Source organism: Mustelus asterias, chromosome 10, assembly GCF_964213995.1.
Source record: "Mustelus asterias chromosome 10, sMusAst1.hap1.1, whole genome shotgun sequence".
In the NCBI taxonomy this organism is placed as follows: Eukaryota; Metazoa; Chordata; class Chondrichthyes; order Carcharhiniformes; family Triakidae; genus Mustelus; species Mustelus asterias.
Window position 1 is genome coordinate 103,454,924 of NC_135810.1, and position 27,376 is coordinate 103,482,299.

The 27,376-nt window shown below is 42.8% G+C and overlaps 1 protein-coding gene across 1 annotated transcript in view; it reads left to right on the forward strand.

Annotated features, from left to right (window-relative positions):
- fchsd2 (FCH and double SH3 domains 2) overlaps window positions 1-27,082 on the forward strand; it is a 178,859-nt gene extending 151,777 nt beyond the window's left edge. Inside the window, exons 15-20 of the mRNA XM_078221460.1 lie at window positions 549-632; window positions 1,625-1,802; window positions 3,741-3,961; window positions 18,085-18,214; window positions 19,477-19,562; window positions 22,252-27,082. Of these exons, the coding sequence (XP_078077586.1) occupies window positions 549-632; window positions 1,625-1,802; window positions 3,741-3,961; window positions 18,085-18,214; window positions 19,477-19,562; window positions 22,252-22,335 (783 nt within the window). The 3' untranslated portion in view covers window positions 22,336-27,082. The remainder of the gene's footprint in view (window positions 1-548; window positions 633-1,624; window positions 1,803-3,740; window positions 3,962-18,084; window positions 18,215-19,476; window positions 19,563-22,251) is intronic.
- The last annotated feature ends 294 nt before the right edge of the window (window positions 27,083-27,376 follow it).

Consider the following 27,376-nt stretch of genomic DNA (forward strand, 5'->3'; position numbering starts at 1 on the left):
ATCAGTTCAAAGCAAACTATTTCATATCAACTGTATAATCAAGGTATAAATACAACCTATTTTGTTTGGATCTTTTCAGTGGCTTTTTCTGAAATAATTTTTCGATTTTATTTGTTTTGTGTGTAGGTTTTGGTACTAACATGAAGTCTTAAAATGATCATGCAATAATGCTGTGTCTTTTGTAACATCAATCATTTTACTTGAGTAGGGTAAAAAAATATTACTTCAGCTAAATAACTAATTACTATTTATTCGCGAAATGCCAAGATACGGTAAATATCAAACTTTCATTTGTATGTGGCTAAGCCTTGTTGCACTGCTAAATACTTTTAATCAGCACATCAATACATTTATTAACCTTCATTGCATGCCAAGGTATTTGTTTACATTTTAATGAAATTGCGTTTTTGGAACTGAATTGGGAAGAAACATACTAAAATGTAATGAACTCAAGGAAGACATAACAGCGAAACCCAACTTTTAATTTGGTGTAAAGTCACTGCAAATCCGCAAATATGATTACCATTTATCCTGTTTGCTTTCTGTAGGCTAACCAACCAGATGAACTCACTATTGAAGAACATGAACTCTTGGAAGTAATTGAAGATGGCGACATGGAAGACTGGGTGAAGGTTTGTGTTGCATTTCATGTTAAGCTAGTCTCTATTATTAACCGCAAGTGTCAACTATGAGTCAGAACTTGTGGGTTGAAGTTTCATTACAGAGATTTGAGCACAAAAAATCTGGGCTGACATTTTACTGCAGCACCGAGGAAGTGCTGCACTGTCAGAGGTGCCATCCTTTTGTTGTGAAGTTAAACTGAGGTCCCATCTGCTTTCTCAGGTGGACATAGAAGATCTCGAGGCACTATTTTGAAGAGCAGGAGAGTTATCCCTGGTGTCTGGGCCAAAATGTATCCCTCAAACTGATTATCTGGCCATTATTACGCTGCTGTTTGTGGGAGCTTGTGATCTGCAAATTGGTGGCCACATTTTCCGCATTACAACAGTGACTACATTTTTAAAAAATACCCCCCATTGGTTATAAAGCACTTTGCGGGATGCCCTGAGTTTGTGAAACACAGCACATTAAAAAAAAATCAGTATTGCAATTTTCATTTGTCTTTCAGCTATGTAACAGCATTTTATTAAATGATCAGTTATTTTCAAGTGTAACTTCATTATCTGCTGGTATGCGTTTTTGTTAAGAGAAGCATTCTGGACAATTAAAGTTGACCAGCACATTGGCACTTTGAACCAAGTACATTTTAACGTTGAAATAGCTAGTAATTCACTTCTTTTTTCCTTTTTGAAAGTGACTGAAAGGTGAGATTGTCTGTATCTGTACATTTGAATAGTTACACACGAGTAATGTTTTGTTTCTTTTGTCAACTTTCTTTTTACTCTTAATCATTTCATGCCAGTGGACTCTTGCTTTTCTGTTGAAGATGGCATACGGTTAATCGTTTGAAGTAAATGTCACTCAAAATTCATTGTACATTTTTCTTCTTGACATGCTTTGGATGTGGTTTCGAACCTTCCCATTTTTGGGAGGGGTGAATGGTTGGGTGTGGCATTTCTTTTTCTTACTGGTAAACTATTTGGATATTTTCCATCATTTAAAGGCGAGGAATAAGGCAGCTCAAGTGGGATATGTACCAGAGAAGTACCTACGATTTCCGACCTCCAACAGCCTGATCAGTATGCTTCAAACTCTGGGTTCCTTGGATGCACGATCTCATTCCTCAAGCAACTCTACAGAGCCTGAGCTGGTAACTGGTGGCATTAATGGAGATTCTAGTGGTAGGTTTCTTCTTTTTAATTTTCATCCTATCTAGAAAAATATATGGAAACAGCATTGGTCAGCTTTCTGAATGTCTGTCCAGCTAGTTTTCAAAATAAAAATTGTTCAATTAATGTGTGTATGGTTAAAATGAATAATATTTTAAAGTGCAAATTTAATATCTGATCATATCAGACTAATATACTTTGATGCATAGTAATATAGAAGAAGCCTGGCAAAGTAGTCTTGTTGTAATACGATGCTGTCACAATTACATCTCTGGTTAGAATGCTGACAGAGTAAATCTGAAGAGCAACTTGATTTTGGATCACCAACTATAAGGTAATAGAGTCTGTTTCAGCAGAATTTAGAGCAATGTCATTATATAACTCGGACTTTGGGCATTTTACAGTAAGATTTTATATTTTTATCATATTGGTATATTGCTTTCTGTAGAAATTAATTGAGTAACTTTGCTCCAATGGTAAAAGATAAGGTCGCCATAGCCCCAGATGACCATAGGCTGTTCTCCCCTTTTGAGGAGGAGAGCTGGCCGGTGGTGAGGATCACCACATCTCAGGTGAAGGGCAAAGTTGAAGGGGGGGGGGGGGCCTTCATGAATAACCTCAGTTGCTCCGGGAATTGAACACGCGCTGTTGGCGTTGCTCTGCATTCACTAACCAGCTGTCCAGCCAACTGAGCTAAACCGACCAATTGGCAATCTCAGCCTTGAGCACTTCATTTAACCAGCATGTGCAGCTTTTTGGGGGTTGAGGGTGGGGTGAGGTGGGGGAAAGAATTCCACATTTCCACTACCCTTTCTTTGTAGAAGTACTTCATGGTTTCACTCCTGAATAGTTAGTCCTAATTTTATTATTATGCCCTCTTGGTTTGGATATGCCATGAGAGGACATAATTTATCTCTACCAAACCCTTTTGCCATTGATATTAAAGCTACATTCGACCATCCTTTGACTTTGCTGACCTCAAAAGAATGCAAATTAAGTATATGTAACTTTCCCTCATCCTTTAACTTTTGAAATGCCAGTATCATTCTGGTGAATTTGTATCACCTCCAAGGCTAGTAAATCCTTCCTGAGGTGCACTGCCCAAAATTAAATGAAGTACTCCAGATGGGATCTGACCAAGGCTCTGTAGTCCCTTTAAGATAAAGCCCTGTATGATTAGGGATACGGTAGTATAGAGAATGAAGTAATAATCCAGAGGATTGGGTTTACAGTCCAAAGAATGGGGGTTCACGTCCCACCATAATGGTTTGAGAATTTGAATCTGGATCTTAAAAGTGCCCATGAAGCTCTTGGATCGTAAAAGGTCAACTGATACCAAAAGGAAACCTGCCATACTAGACCCAGGCAAAATTGATTGACTTTTGCAAGATTGTATCAGAACTACTGCCAGCAGTTCCAGTCGAAGGTCCAACAGCACCTTCTCAATGCAAGAAAGAATGGGCAAAAAGTGCTAACCTGGTCAGTGACAGCATTCCATTAGATAGTTTGATTTAACCTTTGGAACAGTACACCAGGTTTTGGTGATTTGTGTATGTGGGCATCCAAAATACCTTTGCTCCTCTATAGTTCTCAGTCATTTGTCATGAAAAATAATTTCCAATTTGTCTTTATTGGATTTAGTATCTCCCCCCACAGATTGAACTCTATATGGCAGTTTTGCCCACCAAATCAATCTTATTTTTCATATCAGTTATATAGTGAAAAGCTGAAACCTTAGTATAAGTCCTTGGGGAAATACCGATTGGCACATTCTGCCAATTAAAGTCTATTCCCTTTATCCCTACTCTGTCTCCTGTCTGCTGACCAATTACTGTTTTCTTGATCTTGCCGTTGGACACAAATAAAAATTGCATGCAAGTTCATTTTGGCTCATCTTCTCAGTAGTAAAATTCTCAGTTGTAATAAAAAGAACATTTGTTTCCCATTCAGTTTGTTTTGTGAAGGCACTTTACGATTATGAGGGGCAGACGGCAGACGAACTTTCGTTCCCGGAGGGAGCTATCATTAGGATATTAAACAAGGAAAACCAAGAGGATGATGGCTTCTGGGAGGGCGAGCTTAATGGCTGCATTGGCGTCTTTCCTTCGGTGTTAGTAGAAGAACTGGCAGGATCTGAGAATGGTGACGCTCAGTGGATTGGAGATACACAGGTATGTAAGAACTTAATGCCCACATGCATTGCATTTGTGTTAGTGGCATTGCCAGTAGGAAAAGTTGCTAAAGATGTTGAAATAAATGGAACCACAGCAAAATGAGTTATCATTTTGAATGAGCAGCAATATTTGGCATGCCTGTTTTAGGTTAGCTACCATTTTATTTTCACAAATCTAATGCCACCAAATATAGTTGACCAAATTTTTACGGAGTGGAATTTTTTTGATTATCTGGTTTTCTGCCGACTAAGAAGCCTCACAATACCAGGTTAAAGTCCAACAGGTTTATTTGGTAACACAGGCTTTCGGAGTGTCGCTCCTTCTTCAGGTGAGTGAGGAGTTGTGTTCACAAACGGCATATATAGATACAAACTCAGTTTACAAGATAATGGTTGGAATGCGACTCTTCACAGGTAATCAAGTCCTAAAGGTACAGACGATGTGAGTGGAGAGAGGGTTAAGCACAGGTTAAAGAGGTGTGTATTGTCTCCACCCAGGACAGTTAGTGAGATTTTGCAGAAACTGATAGCCAAGTTCCGCATACATGAGAACCGGGATCTTGGGTTCATGTCACACTATCTGCAACCCCCACGACTTGCCTGGGCTTACAAAATCTTACCAACTGTCCTGGCTGGAGACAATACACACCTCTTTAACCTGTGCTTAACCCTCTCTCCACTCACATTGTCTGTATCTTTAAGACTTGATTACCTGTAAAGACTCGCATTCCAACCATTATCTTGTAAATTGAGTTTGTGTCTATATATGCTCTGTTTGTGAACACAACTCCAACTCACCTGAAGAAGGAGCGACACTGCAAAAGCTTGTGCTACCAAATAAACCTGTTGGACTTTAACCTGGTGTTTTGAGACTTCTTGCTGTGCTTACCCCAGTCCAACGCCGGCATCTCCACATCATTTCTGTCGAGCACAGAGGTTGTTCACTTGTATTTCATATTGTCCAATAAAATGAGCTAACATGAAATGCCTGTCAATAAAGCTTCTGTTTGATCAGTATGTGGTGTGTACACACTTCAATTTAACTGTCCAAAAAACATAAATCTTGGTCATGGTAAATCTTGACATGTAAACATTCCAAGGTGCTTAATGAAGGGAGGAGAAGCTGATGTTGAGCATTAGTTGTAAAATATGAATCATAGAATCCCTACAGTGCAGAAGGAGGCCATTCGGCTCGTCGAGCCTGCACTGACAACAATCCCACCCAGACACCACCCCTTTAACCCCAGGTATTTACCCCGCTAATCCACCCTAACCTACGCATTTTGGGACACTAAGGGACAATTCAGCATGGCCAATCCACCTAACCCGCACATCTTTGGAGTGTGGGAGAAAGCCGGAGCACCCGGAGGAAACCCATGCAGACAAGGGGAGAATGTGCAGACTCCACACAGATAGTGAGCCAAGCCGGGAATCGAACCTGGGTCCCTGGTGCTGTGAGGCAGCAGTGCTAACCACTGTGGAGGAGAAATTTTTTACGTGCAGTTGTGAGGTTGTAGAATTCACTTCTAGTGCTGATTGTTGAGGCAGGAGTTGCAACATTCAAGATTAGATTGGAATGAAGGATGAATCAACAGTTATAAGACCATAAGACATAGAAGCAGAATTAGGCCACTCGGCCCATCGAGTGCTCTGCCATTCAATCATGGCTGATATTTTTCTCATCCCCATTCTCCTGCCTTTTCCCCATAACTCCTGATCCCCTTATTAATCAAAAACCTATCTATCTCTGTCTTAAAGACACCCAATGACCTGGCCTCCACAGCCTTCTGTGACAAAGAGTTCCACAGATTCACCACACTCTGGCTGAAGAAATTCCTCCCTTTAGCCTGAGGTTGTGCCCTCTAGTTCTAGTTTTTCCTACTAGTGGAAACATCCTCTCCATGTCCACTCTTGCAGTATCCTGTAAGTTTCAGTAAGATCCCCCCTCATCCTTCTAAACTCCAATGAGTACAGGCCCAGAGTCCTCAACCGTTCCTCATACGACAAGCTCTTCATTCCAGGGATCATTCTTGTGAACCTCCTCTAGACCCTTTCCAAGGTCAGCACATCCTTCCTTAGGTGTAGGGCCCAGAACTACTCTCAATACTCCAGATGGGGTCTGACCAGAGCCATATACAGCCTCAGAAGTGCATCCCTGCTCTTGTATTCTAGCCCTCTCGACATGAGTGCTAACATTGCATTTGCCTTCCTAACTGCTAACCTTAAGAGAATCTTGAACAATGATTCCCAAGTTATAGAGGAACCCATACAAAACAGCTCACTGTGTGCAACTTTGTGCTACAAGAATGGGTGTATTTTTAGTTCAGTCCTCCAGTTTATAATGTAAACACAAAAAATTGTGGCATTTTAGTGTTGATATGTGACGATGACATCGTTTTTATATGTTTGGAATAGAAAATGACTTAATATAAAAGGGTAAAGATTTTTCTACTCACATGATCATGCATTTTTTGCATATTCCCCCTCTGCATAAAGGAACCAAAAATGGCAAGTTAATCTTTCTCTTTTGTATGTGTCTTTATCATGCAAACAGGTCTGTTTTCAAATACAAATTAGTTTCATTTATCACTGATTATTTACCCTTGCTTTTTTTTTCGTAGGTAATGTTCCATTTTTTATATTTCTCAGCACAAAACTAAAATGCCGAGTTAGAATCATGGGTGTGCCGTTTAGTGCCCAGACTTGAAGTGTAGATTGACGCCTTATTTCATTATGGTGATAAAAATCTTGTATTGTAAGCAACAAAGTCTTCCAAAAGTACAGTCACAGCAGTTTTAATTATTTGTTTTTTAAGTGAGCTTTGCACAAGGAAGGCCTAAAAAGCTGCGGAAATGCAGAATAGAAGGAAATAACATAATCCTTCCTTCCTCTCCATTAACTTGTTTATGGAACAATGCAGTATTCAGAAAGTGTATTCCGACATATATAGCTGATCCTACTGAAACGTCAGCTGATCACTTAGAATGTCATCATGCTGAAAATTTCAATGTAATTACATGCAATTCTTATAAAGCAATGTAATGCAGTGCTTAAAGCCTTTACAGCCAGCAGGACAGGGCAAATGAAGCTTTGAAGTGCTTTGTGCTTATTGATACCAGCATTACTTTTTTTTAGCTAACTGAGGGGTGAACTGCAGTGCTGTGGGAGCACCATTTTGTGTGACCATGTATCACATGGACACAAATGCCAGTAACCCCTCAGACATGAACCTAGAATCACAGGATTATGGTGACAAAATAGTTTATTAAACATGTTTTGGAGCAGCCTAAAATATAGTTGGCAATGTGCTGCAGTTTTATTCTTCTGTTTCAGTCCATTATGCCAGAAGTTCAGTATTTTTATCTAGTTTTAGCATAATAGTTAATCTAGTCACAGCACCCAAGAGTTTAACAAGGGCAGCCATTGACTAAATCATGTCCTTCACCCGAACATGTACAAAGAAATGAAAGTGACAAGCTTAAAAACATACCTACCTTACACTTATGATTGCTGGAACATCATGGCTAGATGTTTCCTTCTCACACTGTTTATTCTACTCCCCTGTCCCCCGGCTCTCCACCAGCCATTTAATCTCCTTGGAGAGGCAAAAGGAACAAAGGGCCCTGAAGTGAAGATAGAATGAAGGAAGTTTCCCAACCACCTTAGGGGATCAAAACCAGCCCAGGATAATAAACGGATCACATATTTATTAACTACTAATCCACTTACTTTTTTATATGGTGCAGTCTCTGTCTCAGTCAAGAAACAATCTTACAATGGAGCAGAATGCTAATGTTTTTGTTTTGTGCTCACTTTCAAGCAGAGTTAGCATTAAAGATTGTCTTTTGTACGATTGGGTCTTTTCCATTGAGTTCTGACTGACTAGTCGTTTTTCTCATATCTGTGTTTGGTAAAGCAAATTGTGTCAACACTGGCCTTGTACAGAATTGCGCAATGCAAACCATTTGGCTCATCGCTTATAGAAGCTGAAGCAGATGCAAACTTTACAGCATATTGTCTATTTGAAACAGAATGTGAGCCAACATTGATATTCTCTGAGCAAATCGCAACAACCCAACACATATTCACACAATGGAGAGTGCAGGAGGGCATGCCAGGAGCAGCACCAGATATACCTAAAAATGAGGTGTCAAACTGGTGAAGCTACCAAACAGGACTGCTTGCATGCCAAATAACATAAACAGCAAGTGATAGACAGAGCTAAGCGATCCCACAAGCAACGGATCAGATCAAAGCTCTGTAGTCCTGCCACATCCAGTTGTGAATGGTGGTGGACAATTAAACAACTCACTGGAGGAGGAGGAGGCTCCACAAACATCCCCATTCTCAGTGATGGAGGGGCCCAGCACATCAGTACGAATGGTGCCGCGTGGATGATTCATCATAGCCTCCAATGGTCCCCAGCATCACAGATGCCAGTCTCCAGCCAATTCAATTCACTCCACATGATATGAATACTGCAAAGGCAATGGGCCCTGATAACATTCTGGCAATAGTACTGAAGACTTGTGCTCCAGAACCTGCCACTCCCCTAGCCAAGCTCTTCCAGTACAGTTACAACACCGTTATCTACCCTACAATGTGGAAAATTGCCCAGATATATCCTGTACATAAAAATCGGGACAAATCAAACTCCGCCAATTACTGCCCCATCAGTCTACTCTCTATCATCAGTAAAGTGGTGGAACGGGTCATCAACAGTGCTATCAAGCAGCACCAGAAATTCAGCATTTTTGTCTAGCTTTAGCATAATGATAGGTAATCTAGTCACAGCACCCTAGACTAGGTGCTATGACCTGGTCTAGGGGACTAGGTCAGCAATAACCTGCTCAGTGACACCCAGTTTGCGTTTCACCAGAGTCACTCAGCTCCTGACCTCATTACAGCCTTGGTTCAAACATGGACAAAAGAACTGAATTCCAGAGGTGAGGTGAGAGTGACAGCCCTTGACATCAAGGCCGCGTTCAACCAAGTGTGGCATCAACGAGCCTTAGCAAAACTGGAATTGTTGAGTATCAGGGCGCAAACTCCACTGGTTGGAGTCATACCTGGCACATAGGAAGCTGGTTGTGGGGGGTCAGTCACCTCAGCTCCAGGACATCTCTGCAGGAGTCTCTCAGGGTAGTGTCCTAGGCCCAACCATCTTCAGCTGCTTCATCAATGACCTTTCCTCCGTCATAAGGTCAGAAGTGGGGATGTTCACCGATGATCGCACAATGTTCATCACTATTCGTGACTCCTCCGATAGTGAAGCAGTCCATGTTCAAATGCAACAAGATCTGAATAATATCCAGGCTTGGGCTGACAAGTAGCAAGTAACACTCGCGCCACACAAATGCCAAGCAATGACCATCACCAATAAGACAATCTAACCACCGCCCTTGACATTCGATGTATCCTCCACTATCAGCATCCTTGGGTTTACCATTAACCAAAAACTCAACTAGACTTACCACATAAACACAGTGGCTACAAGATCAGAGGCTAGGAATACTGTGACAAGTAACTTATGTCCCAACTCCCCAAAGCCTGTCCACCATCTCCAAGGTTCTTTAAAGGTTTGATAGAGTACATACAGAGAATGCTTCCACTTATGGGAAAAAGCAAAACTAGAAACTTCAATACAAGAGATTAAATTGGAAATTCAGAATAAATTTCTTACTCATGAAATGATGAGCATTTGGAACTCTGCCACAAGGACTAGTCTGGGCAAATAGTATGTTTCTGAGAAAGAAAGGAATTGAGGGATAAGCTAATAATTGGATGAGAGAGGATGGGAGAAGGCTTGAGTGAAGCAATGCGTTTGGACCAAATGACCCGTTTCTGTGCCGTATATGCTATGCAACTCTATAATTTAGACTGCTACAATGATAAGTGGGGAAAGTTCAGGATTATTGCTCGAGAAGTTAAATAAATTCAATGCAGATGGTGGGATAGAAGCAAAAGGCTGAATAGAGAAAGAAAATGTGAATATTATTGGAGGGAGAAAGACTTTGAAGTAATGACTTAAAAAAATACTTTTTTAGAAGGGGCAGTAGTGCCAAAAAGTTGAGTAAACTATGAAAAAGAATGAGTCCAAAAAAACGAAACTCTTTGGTATGTCAATTCATAAAATATTTAAATTGAAACTGTAATGCTAAAAGCATTAGTTATGATATGGAGGAATTTAGTAACAGTAGATATAACAGGTGATAGGAAAATAGGAACAGAAGTAGGCCATTCAGCTTTAGGGTCGATGGGTCATCCTGACTCGAAACGTTGGCTCTATTCTCTTTCCACAGATGCTGTCAGACCTGCTGAGATTTTCCAGCATTTTCTGGTGTTGATGATGACTTATCTACCTTCATCTATCTGTCTTTGTTCTCTAACCCACAATATTCTTACCTAATAACATCTATCGATATAAGTTTTGAAATTTTCAGTGGACCTAGTGTTAGCAACCTTTTGGGGGAGGAATTTACAGATTTTTTCCACTACGGCCTAATTTTATTTTATGGTTGCAGCCCTTGTTCTGGATCCAGCCACCAAAGGAAATAGTTTCTATCTATCCAATCAAATCCTTTAATCATCTTAAACATCTCTATTAGATCACTCTTTAATCTTCTACGCTCAGGGAGATACAAATCCAGTTTATGCAACCTGTCCTCCTAATCTGACCCTCTTAGCTCTGGTATCATTCTGGTGAATCTACACTCCACCCTTCCAAGGTCACCATTTCCTTCCTGAGGTGCATTGCCCAGAATTGAATACAGTACTCCATCTGTGACATATCTTTCACCACTTCAACCCTGTTGAAGGTACAGGCCAACATTTCATTAGCCTTTATATTATTTTCAGTGATTTCTTTGCTTGAACCACTAAATCTCTCTGCTCATCTGCAGTTTTTAGCTTCTCGCTTTAGAATTAGACAAGCATGAACCCATAATAATACTGGCTACAGCACTTTTTCAGAAGAGCAAAACGGGAGAGTAGGTGGCAGTATTTGTAAAGGATTCCATTCCAGCATTAGAATGTAACCCTGGGGGATTGCTTTAAAATAGATCCTGTATGAATAGAGTTAAGAAATAATAGGGGAAATGGTATAATGATGTACATTATAGACCACAAAATAATGGACATCATAGAATGGTGCAGAACAAAAGGAGACCATTCAGCCCATTGTGTCTGTGCCAGCGGCTTTGAAGAGCAATCCAGTTAGCCCCACTCACTTGTTTTTCTTTCCCCCCACAATCCATCGGATATTTATTGAATTTCACCTTTAAAAGCTACTGTTGAATCTGCACCCGTCACCCTGTTAAGCACTGTGCTCCAAATCTTAACCACATGTTGCACAATTTATGTTTCACATGGTTCTTTTGTCAGTCACCTTAAATCGTGTATCCTGGTTGTTGACCTTTGGAGCAGTTTCTCTTTATATAATCTTTCTAAATCCTTTATGATTTTAAACACCTCTATCAATTCTACGTTTAGCCTTAATGCAAAAGTATAATGAATGCTGGTTATCTGAAATGCAAACAGAAAATTGTGGAAACGCCCAACATCTGCAGAGAGAGAAAAAGTGTTAATGTTTTAAGTCCATATAACTGTTCAAGTATCCGCAGCATTTTGCTTTTAAACAATGGCTCCTGGCTGGCTTCTTATAAAAATTCAGCTGCAAAAGGCAACGATCTTGAAATGTGCTGATGACCAAGATGTAGACGCTTTAGTAATCAGTGAGGAAGACTGTAAGACCTGATAGTCTGTGCCTACCTTGGGCTATACCCAAGCACAGCAATGTGCATAGATGTAGGGCTGCTGAGGCTACATACTGAGGTTTTTACCTAGCTTCTAACCTTTCAGCCTACATTTCCATTCCACAAGCTTTGTGTATCGTACATTAAATGAGTAGGCAGAGTGGTCTTGCAGGCTTTTTCATATGTGGGGGTCAAGTCTCCCAGCCCACTGTCTCCAAGATTTTTGGAGTCATCAGTACCGTGCCAGAAATCAGCGCGGAGATCATTTAAATACTTAAATTATCATTTAAATTTTGTTAGCAGGCCCGGGACTAAAGTCTCCAGGTTTGAGGCTTGCTAGTGTCCCTCCACCCCCCTCTCGGCCAGGAGTGGTTCACCCAGCACTCCAGCGGGGTTTACAACTGCTCCCCACTAACGGAGAGCAGGCGGCCGACCCCCGCTGGAGGGGTACAGAGCCCATGGCACTGGCACTGCCTAAGGGGCAAACTGGCAATGCCCAAGGGCATCTTGGCACTGCCCATCGGGCAGTGGTGAAGGGGCGGGACCTATAACGGGGGCTGATCGGCGGCGGAGGGGGGAGGGGGGGGCAGCTCTGCATAGGGGTCAGTCGCAGAGGGAGGGAAGCGGGTGATCAAGGCGGGCCATCCGGAGGGGTGGGTGGAGTGGGGTGGGGTGGGGGCTGCCTGCCAGGGGGAAATTGGGGCTGGCCCAGGTGGGTTCAACAATCGCCCCCTGATTTTCAGAGGGAATCCTGCTAGGGCACTCTACAGTGCTCAGAATGTGGGAAATTCAATCTGAAAATCCCGCTAAAAAAATCAGAAGTTACTCCAGTTTTCAAATGAATTTGGCACTTTGAATTCATTTGGAACCATTACGTCCCACTCAACCAAAGCACAGCTTGAATCATTCAGCATCATTAAAATAGTAAAACAAAGAAAATTACAGCACAGGAACAATCCCTTCGGCCCTCCAAGCCTGCACCGGCCATGCTGCCTGACTTAACTAAAAACCCCTATGCTTCCGGGGACCATATCCCTCTATTCCCATCTCACTCATGTACTTGTCAAGACACCCCTTAAAAGTCACTACCGTATCCGCTTCCACTACCTCCCCCGGCAACGAGTTCCAGGCACCAACCACTCTCTATGTAAAAAATCTGCCTCGTACATCTCTTTTAAAACTTGCCCCTCGCACCTTAAACCTATGCCCCCTAGTAATTGACTCTTCCAGCCTGGGAAAAAGCTTCTGACTATCCATTCTGTCCATGCCTCTCATAATCTTGTAGACTTCTATCGGGTCGCCCCTCAACCTCCGTCGCTCCAGTGAGAACAAACCAAGTTTCTCCAACCTCTCCTCATAGCTAATGCCCTCCATACCAGGCAACATCCTGGTAAATCTTTTCTGTACCCTCTCCAAAGCCTCCACATCCTTCTGGTAGTGTGGCAACCAGAATTGAACACTATATTCCAAGCGTGGCCTCACTAAGGTTCTATAAAGCTGCAACATGACTTGCCAATTTTTAAACTCAATACCCTGGCCGATGAAGGCAAGCATGCCTCATTGCGTCTTGGAAGTGCAGCAGAGAGGGAGAGATTCGCGAGAGGAGTGCTGCGGGTAAGCGCTGTTATTTTTTAACTTACTTTTTCGCGGGTTTTTTCTTTAAAAATATCTAAACCCGGAAGTGGTCGCGCAGGGAGGTCTGGGAGAGAGAGATTTTTTTTTCCCCAATAAATTGGAACAGAGAGGAATCCCGATACTCTACACTTGTAGAGTATCCCACCCTCCCTCCTCCTCTAACCTAAAAAAAAAGACCCAGTGAGAGCAGGGCTTTGGAGAAAACAGGAGGAGGAAAGGTAAGTTTAAAATTTTCATTCACTTTTTTTTTTCCCTGTGTGTTTAAGGGGCAATTATGAGTGTGAGGTCAGTATGTTGTTCCCAATGTAGGATGTGGGAGGTCCTGGAGGCTCCTAGCCTCCCGGACGACCATATCTGTGCTGGGTGTGTTGAGCTGCGGTTCCTAAGGGACCATGTTAGGGAACTGGAATTGCAGCTCGAGGACCTTCGCCGGGTTAGGGATAGTGAGGAGGTCATTGACAGGAGCTATCGGCAGGTGGTCACACCGGGACCACGGGAGGAGGGTAACTGGGTAACAGTGAGGGAGGAGAAAGCTCGGTTGATGGTGAGCACCCCGGTGGATGTGCCCCTTAATAATAAGTACTCCTGTCTGAGTACTACTGGGGTGGACAGCCCACCTGGGGGAAGCAGCGGTGTCAGTGTCTCTGGAGCTGAGCCTGGCCCAGTAGTGCAAAAGGGTAAGGAAAGGAGGGTAGTGCTAATTGGGGGCTCTACGGTGAGGGGGTCAGATAGGCGTTTTTGCGGACACAGACGGGACTCTCGGATGGTGGTTTGCCTCCCTGGTGCAGGGGTCCGGGATGTCTCTGGTCGAGTCCCAGAAATCCTGAAGGGGGAGGGAGAGGAGCCGAAGGTCGTGATGCATATAGGTACTGCTGACATAGGTAGGAAGAGGGAAGGGGTCATGAAAAGAGAATATAGGGAGTTAGGTAGACAGCTGAGAAAGAGGAATGCAAAGGTAGTAATCTCGGGATTGCTGCCTGTGCCGCGGGAGAGTGAGAACAGGAATCGGTGGAGAATGAATGCGTGGCTGAGGGACTGGAGCAAGGGACAAGGATTTGGGTACTTGGATCATTGGGACCTCTTTAGGGGCAGGTGTGACCTGTTTAAAAAAGACGGGTGGCACTTGAATCCCAGGGGGACCAATATCCTGGCGGGAAGGTTGGCTAAGGCTACTGGAGAGACTTTAAACTAGAAAGGTTGGGGGGAGGGAATCGAAATGAGGGGACTGAGAGCGAGGAGGTTAGCTCGCAAATAGATAAGGAATGTAAACAGGGTAAGAGGGAGGTTAGACGAGTGATGGAGAAGGGAAGTGCTCAGGCTGAAGGTCTGAGATGTGTCTATTTTAATGCCAGGAGTGTAGTGAATAAAGTGGATGAGCTTAGAGCGTGGATTGCTGCTTCGAATTGTGATGTGGTGGCCATTACGGAGACTTGGATGTCTCAGGGACAGGACTGGGTGCTTCAGGTGCCGGGTTTTAGATGTTTCAGGAAGGACAGGGAGGGAGGCAAGAGAGGGGGGGGAGTGGCACTGTTGATCAGGGATAGTGTCACGGCTGTAGAGAAGGTGGACGCCGTGGAGGGATTGACTACGGAGTCTCTGTGGGTGGAGGTTAGGAACAGGAAGGGGTCGGTAACGTTGCTGGGTGTTTTCTATAGGCCGCCCAATAGTAACAGAGATGTTGAGGAGCAGATGGGGAAACAGATCCTGGAGAGATGTAGGAATAACAGAGTTGTCGTGATGGGAGATTTTAATTTCCCAAACATAGATTGGAATATCCCTAGAGCTAGGGGTTTGGATGGAGAGGAGTTTGTTAGGTGTGTCCAGGAGAGTTTCCTGACACAGTATGTGGATAAGCCTACTAGAGGAGAGGCTGTACTTGATCTGGTGCTGGCTAATGAACCTGGACAAGTGGAGGATCTCTCGGTGGGTGAGCATCTTGGGGATAGCGATCATAATTCTATCTCCTTCACGATAGCATTGGAAAGAGATAGGATCAGGCAGGCTAGGAAAGTGTTTCTCTGGAGTAAAGGGAAATACAGTGTCATCAGGGAGGAAATTAGACGGGTAAATTGGAAGGAGGCATTCTTGGGGAAAAGTACCGAAGGAAAGTGGAGGATTTTCAAGGAATGTTTGTCTGGAGCTCTGCATGACAACGTTCCGATGAGACAGGGGGGTGTTGGTAGGGTACGGGAACCGTGGTGCACGAAGGTTGTGATGAACCTGGTGAATAAGAAAAGAGAGGCGTACAGAAGGTTCAGAGAGCTAGGAGGTGTTAAGGATTTAGAGGAGTATACGGGATGTAGGAAGGAGTTTAAGAAGGAAATTAGGAGAGCGAGAAGGGGTCATGAGAAGGCCTTGGCGGGTAAGATTAAGGAGAATCCCAAGGCTTTCTACAAATATGTCAAGAGTAAAAGGATGAGATGTGAAGGCATAGGACCCTTAAAAGGTGAAGGGGGAAAAGTTTGTGCGGAACCGTTAGAAATGGCGGAGCTGCTTAATGAATACTTTACCTCGGTATTCACGGTGGAAAGGGATCTGGGTGGTTGTACTGCTGGTTTGCGGTGGACAGAAAGGATCGAGCATGTGGACATAAAGAAAGAGGATGTGTTGGAACTATTGAATGGCATCAAGGTTGGTAAGTCGCCGGGACCGGATGGGATGTACCCCAGGTTACTGTGGGAGGCGAGGGAGGAGATTGCGGAGCCTTTGGCGATGATCTTTGCATCGTCGATGGAGACGGGAGAGGTTCCGGAGGATTGGAGGATTGCAGATGTGGTCCCTATATTCAAGAAAGGGAACAGGGACAGCCCGGGAAATTACCGACCGGTGAGTCTAACCTCAGTGGTTGGTAAGTTGATGGAGAGGATCCTGAGAGACAGGATTTATGATCATCTAGAGAAGTTTAGTATGATCAAAAGTAGTCAGCACGGCTTTGTCAAGGGCAGGTCGTGCCTTACGAGCCTGGTTGAGTTCTTTGAAAATGTGACCAAACACATTGACGAAGGAAGAGCGGTGGATGTGGTCTATATGGACTTCAGCAAGGCGTTCGATAAGGTCCCCCATGCAAGACTTCTTGAGAAAGTGAGAGGGTATGGGATCCAAGGGGCTGTTGCCTTGTGGATCCAGAACTGGCTTGCCTGCAGAAGGCAGAGAGTGGCTGTGGAGGGGTCTTTCTCTGCATGGAGGTCAGTGACCAGTGGAGTGCCCCAGGGATCTGTTCTGGGACCCTTGCTGTTTGTCATTTTCATAAATGACCTGGATGAGGAAGTGGAGGGATGGGTTGGTAAGTTTGCTGACGACACCAAGGTAGTTTGGAGGGATGTCAGAAGTTGCAGTGAGACATAGATAGAATGCAAGACTGGGCGGAGAAGTGGCAGATGGACTTCAACCCGGATAAGTGTGTGGTGATCCATTTTGGCAGATCCAATGGGATGAAGCAGCAGTATAATATGAAGGGTACCATTCTTAGCAGTGTAGAGGATCAGAAGGACCTTGGGGTCCGGGTCCATAGGACTCTTAAATCGGCCTCGCAGGTGGAGGATGCGGTCAAGAAGGCGTACGGCGTACTGGCCTTCATTAATCGAGGGATTGAGTTTAGGAGTCGGGAGATAATGCTGCAGCTTTATAGGACCCTGGTTAGACCCCACTTGGAGTACTGCGCGCAGTTCTGGTCACCTCATTACAGGAAAGATGTTGAAGCCATTGAAAGGGTGCAGAGGAGATTTACAAGGATGTTGCCTGGATTGGGGGGCATGCCTTATGAGGATAGGTTGAGGGAGCTTGGTCTCTTCTCCCTGGAGAGACGAAGGATGAGAGGTGACCTGATAGAGGTTTACAAGATGTTGAGAGGTCTGGATAGGGTAGACTCTCAGAGGCTATTTCCAAGGGCTGAAATGGTTGCTACGAGAGGACACAGGTTTAAGGTGCTGGGGGGTAGGTACAGAGGAGATGTGGGGGGTAGGTACAGAGGAGATGTCAGGGGTAAGTTTTTCACTCAGAGGGTGGTGGGTGAGTGGAATCGGCTGACGTCGGTGGTGGTGGAGGCAAACTCGTTGGGGTCTTTTAAGAGACTTCTGGATGAGTACATGGGATTTAATGGGATTGAGGGCTATAGATAGGCCTAGAGGTGGGGATGTGATCGGCGCAACTTGTGGGCCGAAGGGCCTGTTTGTGCTGTGGCTTTCTATGTTCTATGCCGTATGCCTTCTTGACTACCTTCTCCACCTGCATTGCCACTTTCAGTGACCTGTGTACCTGTACACCCAGATCCTTTTGCCTATCAATACTCCTAAGGGTTCTGCCATTTATTGTATATTTCATATCTGTATTAGACCTTCCAAATGCATTACCTCACATTTGTCCGGATTAAACTCCATCTGCCATCTCTCTGCCCAAGTCTGCAACTGATCTATATCCTGCTGTATTCCCAATTCTCTGAATCAGACTCCTTTATCCATAACAGCAGCTGCTTTTCTGGCCTTCATTACCTGTTTAGCCTCGCGTATAACCATGAAAAAGCAGTTGCATTTTGTGTCCTGCTTGAGAAAATGATGCAATGACAGGCTGCTGTTGTACTGGACAATTTGGACTAAGCAATTTATTATGACAGAGGAATAAATAGACATTATTCATTATAAAAATGTTTTGGACTAATCTACAGAATCATGGATATAATAATACCTGAGTAATATTCGGACACTGTCAATTTCTGTTTGTTGAATCTGATGTGCAGGTATCTCCATCCTCAAGACCACAAGCCAGTCTTCCTTCATTACCATTGTATGATCAGCCACCTTGCAGTCCTTTCAGCAGTCCAGACAAGACCGGATTGCCGTCCTTCCCCAGATCACCATCAGTGACAGGTAAGCATGGCAGCTGTACTAAAGCATACTAGCTAGATTTTAGGATAACTGGTGCTCCAAACCTTTCAGTCTGGAGGGGCAGGGAATATGACCCGCCCAAAACGTCCAGCCCAAAAGCCGAAGGTGGTGTTGTAAGTGCATGTGTTGGTATAGCTGGAAGAAGTCTGAGTAAACAGCTCAAAGTTTATTTATTATAATAAATAAACTTTAAGCTGTTTACTGTGACAGGTTCCTTCCAGCTACACCAATACATGCACTCACAACACCTCCTTCAGCTTCTGGGCTGGACTTTATAGGGTGCCATATTCCTTGCCCCTCCAGACTGAGGTTTGGAGGGAGACGTGCAGCCATTTTATGTTGAAAGCCGTGTTAATTGTCCATGGTTGAGACTTCCACCCCCACCTGGGAAGTCCAACACTGCCACATATGAGCAGTAGTCGCTCCTGGCACCGCAGGCAGTCCCTGAAGAAGAGGAGGTTATGGGACTGAGCTATTGGCAGTGCCTGGCTGGCAGACACCAGCATGGTGGCATGAGAGGGGTGTGGAGGCAAGTTTGAGAGGCTTGAGTTAAATGGAGGGAATGACGTGGGGGGGCGCAATGTGCTTCCGATGGGCACAGGGGATCCTCAGGAATGTTTTCCCCCCACTTTGCCCAACACCAACCTGAGCAGTAAAAGCTGTTGGGCTACCCACCTGGCACAGGCCACCCCCTGCCTAAAATAGTGGCAGAGGCAGAACGAGGCACTTAAGTGGCCATTAACCAGGGTACCTAACACCTCGCCGCCCACCATAAAATGGGAAACAAGTCAAGAGTGGACAGGAAGGCCTCGTGTTGTATTTTGCAAGCTGTCTCCAACCTTCTAACATGCTGGTTGGGGGGGGGGGGGGGGGGGGGTACATAAAATCTAGCCCTATGTGTGGAGGCTTCCTCGTTGAATATGTTTAAATCACGGGTAGATAGTTTTCTGATCGATAAGGGAATTAGGGGATATGGGGAGCAGGCGGGTAAGTGGAACTGATTCGCTTCAGATCAGCCATGATCTTGTTGAATGGCGGGGCAGGCTCGAAGGGCCAGATGGCCTACTCCTGCTCCTATTTCTTACGTTCTTATAACCATGTGTCTATTCTGTAAGTATATAATATTTGAGTTCTTTCTGGAGCTAAAATGGTACAAATGGAGTATAAAATTGTCATTTTAACCTATCAGAAAGTATGTTGTTATGATGACATATCAGAATGTACTATTTGCGTTCGATTTTCAGATCATGAAAGCTTATTTGTAGAAGCATCTACAAATCCACAACCACAGAGAGACACTCCAGAAACTTCAGTTGGAAAAATCCGACCGGTAAGTTCTACATGTTGATTCTCAATCTTGCCTTGCTGCAAGTAACATTGTTTTCAAGCTTTAGCAATGTTACTGCCTCATCCTCCAGATCTCTCTTAAAGACATTGGTTCATACTGATGTATAATTCCATAAGTGTTCACAACTGTTCAATTGAGAATCCTGTCTCACAGGCACAGACAGCCTCATCAGCGATGGTGACAGTGGTATCCAATTGGGAGGGAATTGCCTTGAGAGTCAGGACATCAGGTCAAACATAAACATGGAAACATCCGCTGATTCTACTGCCCCCCAACCTAACTACCCCTCAGCTGGTGAATCAGTGCTCCTCCATGTTGAACACCAACATTAGATACATGGGAACATCACACCTGGAGGTTCCCCTCCAGTCACTCACCATCCTGACTTGGAAATATGTCACCATTCCTTCACTGTTACTGGGTCAAGTTCCTGGAACTCCTTCCCTAGCAGTACTGTGGGTTTACCTACACCTCAGGGACTGCAGCAGTTCAAGAAGGTAGTTCACCACCACCTTCTCAAGGGCAACTAGGGATGGGCATTAAATGCTGGCCGAGCTAGCGTTACCAAAATCCCGTAAATTGATTTTTTTTTAAACTGGAAGAAGCACTGAGGGTTGCAAGGGCACAGAAAGGAGTCTGGATGGGAGACTTTCAATACCCGTCACCAAGAGTGGCTGGTTCGGTAGCACCACTATTGATCAAACTGGCCGAGTCCTAAAGGATTTAACTGCTGAGGACATTGCAGAAGATGGTGAGGGAGCTAACAACTGGTAGAAACCTACTTGACCTTGTGACCAATCTACCTGTCACAGGTGCATCTTGTCCATGCCAGCATTGGTCAGAGTGCCTACAGCACAATCCTTGTGGAGCCGAAGTCCCATTTTCACATTGGGGATGTTGCGTAGGACTACCACCTTGCTAAATGGGATACACTTGCAACAGATCTAGCAACTCAAAACTGGGCATCCATGAGGCACTATGGGCCATCAGTAGCAGCAGAATTGTACTCACCCGTAATCTGTAACCTCATGGATCGGCATATTCCACCCACTACCATTACCGTCAAGCCAGGGGTCATCCCTGTTTCTAGGATAGAGAACAAGGGTGGAGTGCAGGACGATATGCCTAAAAATGAGGTGTCAACTTGGTGAAGCTACAACACAGGATTGTTTGCATGCTAAGCAGCATAAGCAGCAAGTGATAGACAGAGCTAAGCGATCTCACAACAACCAACAGATCAGACCTAAACTTTGCAATCTTGCCACATTCAGTGGTGAATGATGGTGGATCATTAAACAACTAACAGGAGTAGGAGACTCTGCAAATATCCCTATTCTCAATGATGGGGTGTCCAACACTTAATTGCAAAAAACAAGGCTGAATCATTTGTAACCATCTTCAGCCAGAAGTGCCAGTTAGATGATCCATCTCAATCTCCTCCTAAGGTCACCAGTGTCACCGATGCCCGTCCTCAGCCAATTTGATTCTGTTCATGATTTCACAAAATGGCTGAAGGTCCTAGATAAAGCAAAGGCTATGGGTCCTGACAACATTCCGGCAATAGTACTGAGGACTTGTGCGCCAGAACTAGCTATGCTCATAGCCAAGCCGTTCTAATTCAGCTGCAACACTGGCATCTATCCAGCACTGTGGAAAATTGTCCAGATCTGCCCCCTCTCAAAAAACAGGACAAATCCAACCCGCCCCATCAGTCAACACTCAGTTATCAGCATAGTGATGGAAGGAGTCATTGACAGCCTTGTCAAGCGGTGCTTACTCAGCAATAACCTGAACAGTTTGGATTCTGGCCGGGCCATTCCACTCCAAACCTCATTGCCGCCTTGATCCAAACGTGGACAAAAGAGCCAATCCTGGGAGGTGAGATGAGAGTGACCGCCCTTGATATCAAGGTGACATTTGACCAAGTGTGGCATCAAGGAGCCCTGGCAAACTGGAGTAAATGGGAATACACAGAAAGCCCTCCTGGTGGGAATTATACCTGGCACAAATGAACGTGGTTGTTGGAGGTCAATCATCTCAGTCCTGTGACATCACAGCAGGAGTTCCTCAGGGTGCCCGAGGTTCAACTATCTTCAGCTGCTTCAGCTACCTTCCTTCTTGCATAAGGTCTGTTACGTAAGGTGGGGATGTAGGCTGATGATTGCACATTGGTCAGTAGCATTCATGACTCTTCATACTGAAGCAGTCCATGTCCAAATGCAGCAAAACCTGGAAGAAAGGATGTATCGGGGACGGGTACTTTATGCCTGGTAGAACACAGATGCGTGAGTGAGAGGCACGTTGTTGGAGTGATTGGAAGATGGGGTGGGTATGTTTGTCTTTTTTTTTAATGTGGTCTTGTCATTATAACATTTCAGAGTAATGGGAGAGGTGACAACTTTCATGGTGGCTGTATCCCACAGAACTATTTATTTTGTTCCGCCACAGAGCAACAACCATTCAGAAATGACACTCAGTATGTTTCTGATAACGGTTTGAACAAAGCCCTGGGATCTGGGTTATTCTGGTTCTACTATCCGATTAATCAAAGGGACCCAACAACACTACATGACACTTTTACAGAGACTCTTAAGACTTTAACATGATCTGTCCTAAAATTAAAGCAAAGGATTAATTTCAGGATGTGATGCAGACATGACTGTTTTTGCAGGTACGGGCTGCTCCACCTCCGCCTACCCAGCACCATCGCCGAAAAGCAGAAAAGACAGAGGAAGTAGAAATAACTCTGGTGTAAGCTACAGATCACCCTTGTCTAATCAGACTTGAGACTGAATTATTCAGCATTTTCAATATCGGATTCCTTTACGTTCTCTGCCCCATCAGTGCAAAGGAATCTGCAGTCAAGGAGCAGTGGAAGACAACGGAAAAAGGCAATTATGAAGTGTGCGGATCATGAGGAAAGTCGGCGTTCCTTCTTTGATTTACAAAATCTTGTGCCTTTGTAGCCACTATATCTTTCTGGTCATTTAAATTGGACCATATGTTTTTTTTTTGCCTTTTTTTAGTTCAATGAGGGGAATACTGCTTGGCCAATCTAACTTTGGATGGGTCCAATCCTGTTTCAGTCCTCCATTTAAAAGACATTTAGCACACTGCTTCCTCTGTCCCCAGTGCAGCAGAGTCTGGTACTTCTGTAATTATATGCCTAAGGTGCTGTGCAGGGCACAGTTTTGGATCAGAAACATATGTTTCTCTGGTACAATTCCAGTACATAGCTGCTGATTTCTGTACCAGTGCCTATAGTGCCAGATACAGATACGATTGTTATATCAGTCAATCACTCATCATTGTTTTGAGGCTGAAGAATATAGATAGAAGCAAAGTTTCTTTTAAAAAAAGGCACAAGGCATGTACTTCATACAATTTATATTGTACATTCATTAGCACATTACTGTAGCCTCAAGGTTGAACATATCTCCCTTTAGTATTAATCCAGTCTGTATACATGTATCCAGCTGTAACGTGCAGTAGTGTGGAATGGACTAGAAAAATTGTGGGGATAGGCTTGAGTAAGGACAGAAATTATTTTAAGAGGGGCTGGTTCCTCTCAGTAGTTCCAGTGCAAAGAAAACAAATCAGACAAATAAGGGAATAAATACAAAGAAATGCCTCTATCTTAACTCAAAAGAGTCTTAGTTTTCCATAATTGTGTATGACTAATATTTATGCAATGTTTCCAGTCAAGAAAGAAAAGACATTAAGGCCATGCTAAAATGGGAAACTTCATACACATGTTTCCAGCGAGCATGAATCGTCTTCGAATAAGAGAAAAGGATCTGCTTGTCTTCTGGGGTGACATTTCCTTTCCTTTTAGTTTAAAACAAACCCTTTAAGATCACTACTTTTTAAATTGCATATATTTGTTAACTCTTGACAGGCTAATTATTTTTTCAAAATTGATGTTGTGCTCCCTGAAATATTAATGACAGTATTAAGCTGGAAGAGAGGCTTTATTGATTGCTGAGTAATGCAACTTTATGATCGCAGTAAGCCATTTGACTTGTTTCTTGGGTGAGTTAATTAAATATTTAATTGCCACATTTAAATGGGGCTGGCAGGTTTGAAGCTTATAAGTTTAAAAATATCTCCACTGTTACAGTGAGAACGAATGTTTAAATTGCCTTGTGCTCGAGCGCACTTCAGATTTCTGAATTTTATGCACACTTCAACTTTTATTTCACAGTCAGGGGGTTTCAGATTTACTATACTGAATGTACTAAAGGGTTAGAAAACTGGAGAAACAGGACAAGAAGCTAAGAATAACATTTCAGTTGCTGCAAACTATAAACACTAAATAAATAACTTCCAAGTGATTTCATAAAGACTGCTAAATTTGAGTGACAGAGATGACCCTGTTCAGAAATTAACTCTTCACATAGTCTGTTCTCGAATGATCCAATTTATTAGTTTTAGACTTCAAATCTGATGACTGCCTCTTGTTCAAAATCTTTGCTCTCTCTTATCTTTCCCCTTTCACAATAAGAGTGCTATTTGTCAGTGTTAATACACGTATTCCAATACTGTTGGAGAAAAAACTGAGGTTGGCAATTGCATTTTTGAATTCAACTGCAGATTTGACCTCATAGTAAGAACTTCTAAACCACTTCAAATGATCTCCACTGGGAATTAGATTTGAGTCCTGCAGCTGACTTATAACATCCAAGCAAAACCACAGTGTTCAGATTCTGCATTTTGACCTAGCCTTGTATTAATCTTTCAAAAGTTATGTAGACATTGGAAAGAGACTTTCACTTATGATCCATCTTGATATTCAACTCTATCTTTTCAAACCTCGAAGCCTACTTTCCTTTATTCAAGCTTGATTTGCATTGTTTCAACCAATAAAAGTCCTGGCAATTCATTTTTAAATATCTCTCTTTAGTTTGTCATTGCATAAACCCCTAGCTTGGACTTAGCAGCCTGTTCCACTTGTGCTTTTCTTTTCAAACTGATTAATTTCTATAGTACATGTATATATAATATATGCACACATCGAAATAACCATGTCGTAAAAGCACTGTATAGTACGCTGAAATGCAATCAATCATATCACTGTTCGCTTACAACACTACATGTAAAAGTATGATGTTCCAAATGATCACCGTGTACATGGTAAATCATCAGAAAACTAAAACCTGCAGGACAGGCTTGTAGTGGCAAGCAGAGGACTGCCATTAAAGGGCTAGAATTTGAATGCCTTCTGCCTCAACATCCCTTCCCCTTTCTCTCCCCACCCCCCCCCCCCCCCCCCCCCCCCACCTCCAAATCAAGTCTGATAGGGGCTAAGCTCTCATTGATGAGTTCATTATTCATTTCATTGGGGGAGGTGGTGGAATTTGCTGGGAAATATTTCTTGTCCTGAAAGTTTTGCTTTCTGGTAACCAATGTAATCTGATGGTGATGATCCTGGAGATGCTCATTACTGACGTGCGGTGCCTTTCCAGCTGAAGAATGGTGTCAAATCAGGAAAGCAAAGAAAGCAGTAAAAAGTGTGGAATTCCAAAAAAAAAGACGTGTAAATTACTGTTGTTAAGAGTTGAATCTTAATGACTACACAAGTTGGTTGAGAATTATGATTGAATCAGAATTTCTGCTTAGAGTGAAAGTAAAATGTGCGATTTGTATGCTTGCATCAGGTATATGGTAGAATTTCTAAATGCTTGTCATGGTTAATCAAGGAAGAAGTAAGCTTTGTATGAAAGCTTTGAGGGTAGCATAGATTTTACATGCATCAGTTTGATCTCCTAAAATTGATTTGTGATTACAAAATAATAGCAATTGTGCAAACCTTACACAAACTCTGATCCGGAAAATTGACATGCTTGTGTAACTGATTCAAGACAGCTTTTGATTTCAGCTGTGGCCGCGTTCAGAACAGCCAAAATGCGCTGCGTTTTGCCAGCTATCAACTAAAGCCTTTAGGTGTTAACCAGGTGAATCTTGTGCTTTTGTCTCTCCATGGCATGGGAGTACTTCTGTTGATCAAGAAAGGTAAAACACTCGAATAAGACTGGAAGTGGCTGATCTCTGTTCAGTCCACCGTACTGGAAAGGATTGTTGATGAGAATATCAACAGTAAAAGTACTCCAAGGTACTAATTGGTCAATGTTTTCATTCATTATACATGGTTTTGAAGCACCAGTTTATTAAAGTTGCAAAGAATGTTTAAGCCCTCCCAATGGATGAATATAAAGTTTTAATGATCACCTGATTAACCAGATAGTTTGAGGAAGGAGTGATGCAGCTTTATAAATGAGTTAATAACTCACTGTTCCTGTGTGATTTGACCCATCTTTGATTTATGACTATATAAAACTAGACAATTACTTCTAAGGCTGTTATCGTACAACTTCTGGAAGCTGTATAATAGTTTAGAAATTAGCCCCAAAGGCATGGATCTGACTTAATCTGTTTTGTGTAGATTAATTGAAGTCATGGCAAGTCACTGAACAAATAATGCTTAGTGTAAGCAGATAACTGTGTACATTCTTTGAGTAATTCTGTAAACCCTCGTTAAATAGTATACCACACAGAAAATTTCTGATAGATTGTCATTTAAAGAATACCCTACCCATAAATGTTTTATCTGCCTATGTTTTAAATGTTTGGCTTGAAGAGGTTAAGTATAAAACTAGAAAGGTTGTGAAATAAGTGTTTGTGTGTACATGTGGCTTAGTTGAAGCTACTGAAGCCATGTTGAGAGCCTTTGAACTGGAGGCCACATGTTTTAGTTGTGTTTTGCAGCTTCAGACATACATATACTGCCAACAACTAATCCTGAGTTCCATCACCTTGGTGGTGATGCTACCTGCTACATACCTCGTGAACTGTAAATTAAAATCCTGGTTTAAAAACCCCACTATCCAAACCTACTTAGTAATATTCAATGACTGAGTTTAATCACCAAGCCAAGAACTGTTACCTTGAAGAAACATGACCCTTTGTAATGGCATTTACAAGAAGAAAGCACAAATAGTTATTGTAACGGGAAAGGAATAAAAGCAGGGACATAAATAAAGTACACATTGAGTTATATTACAATAAAAAGGTTATTGTTTCTTTAAAACTGCACTCAGATATTGTTAGCACCGTTTTAAATTCTTTTGTATTCTGAAGTTCTTTTGTTTACTTTTATGATGTTTACAGACCATATTTTTATAACCTGACAATATTGCTGTTGCCAATTCATCCAAACTTCATTGACTTCCTCCTCCCCCTTCAGTTGCCTATTGATTATTTGCAAGTTTGCCCATATTTTATATTTTTCTCACGTATTATTGCTCTAAATTAAGAACCAAGAGTTTTCAAACTATATGTTCCCTTTTAATTGTCTATACATGGGGCTAATTATCCATATTATACATTGTACAGTGTCAGCACTTCAAGCAGAGAAAGCAAATGTGCAAAATGTTTTCTGCAGTGTATTGGCTGTTAAAACTTGTATTTATTATGTACAAATGTTAAATAAAAATTTGAAACTTTATGCAAGATTAACTTTTTTTTACATTTTATCTGAAATCTTCACATTTCAGCCATTGTCATGGGATGTATAAAGCCATGATGTGGAGATGCCGGCGTTGGACTGGGGTAAACACAGTAAGAGTTTTAACAACACCAGGTTAAAGTCCAACAGGTTTATTTGATAGCAAAAGCCACAAGCTTGTGGCTTTTGCTACCAAATAAGCCTGTTGGACTTTAACCTGGTGTTGTTAAAACTCTTACTGTGTATAAAGCCACACAGTGCTCTTCAATATAGGAACATAGGAATTTGGAGC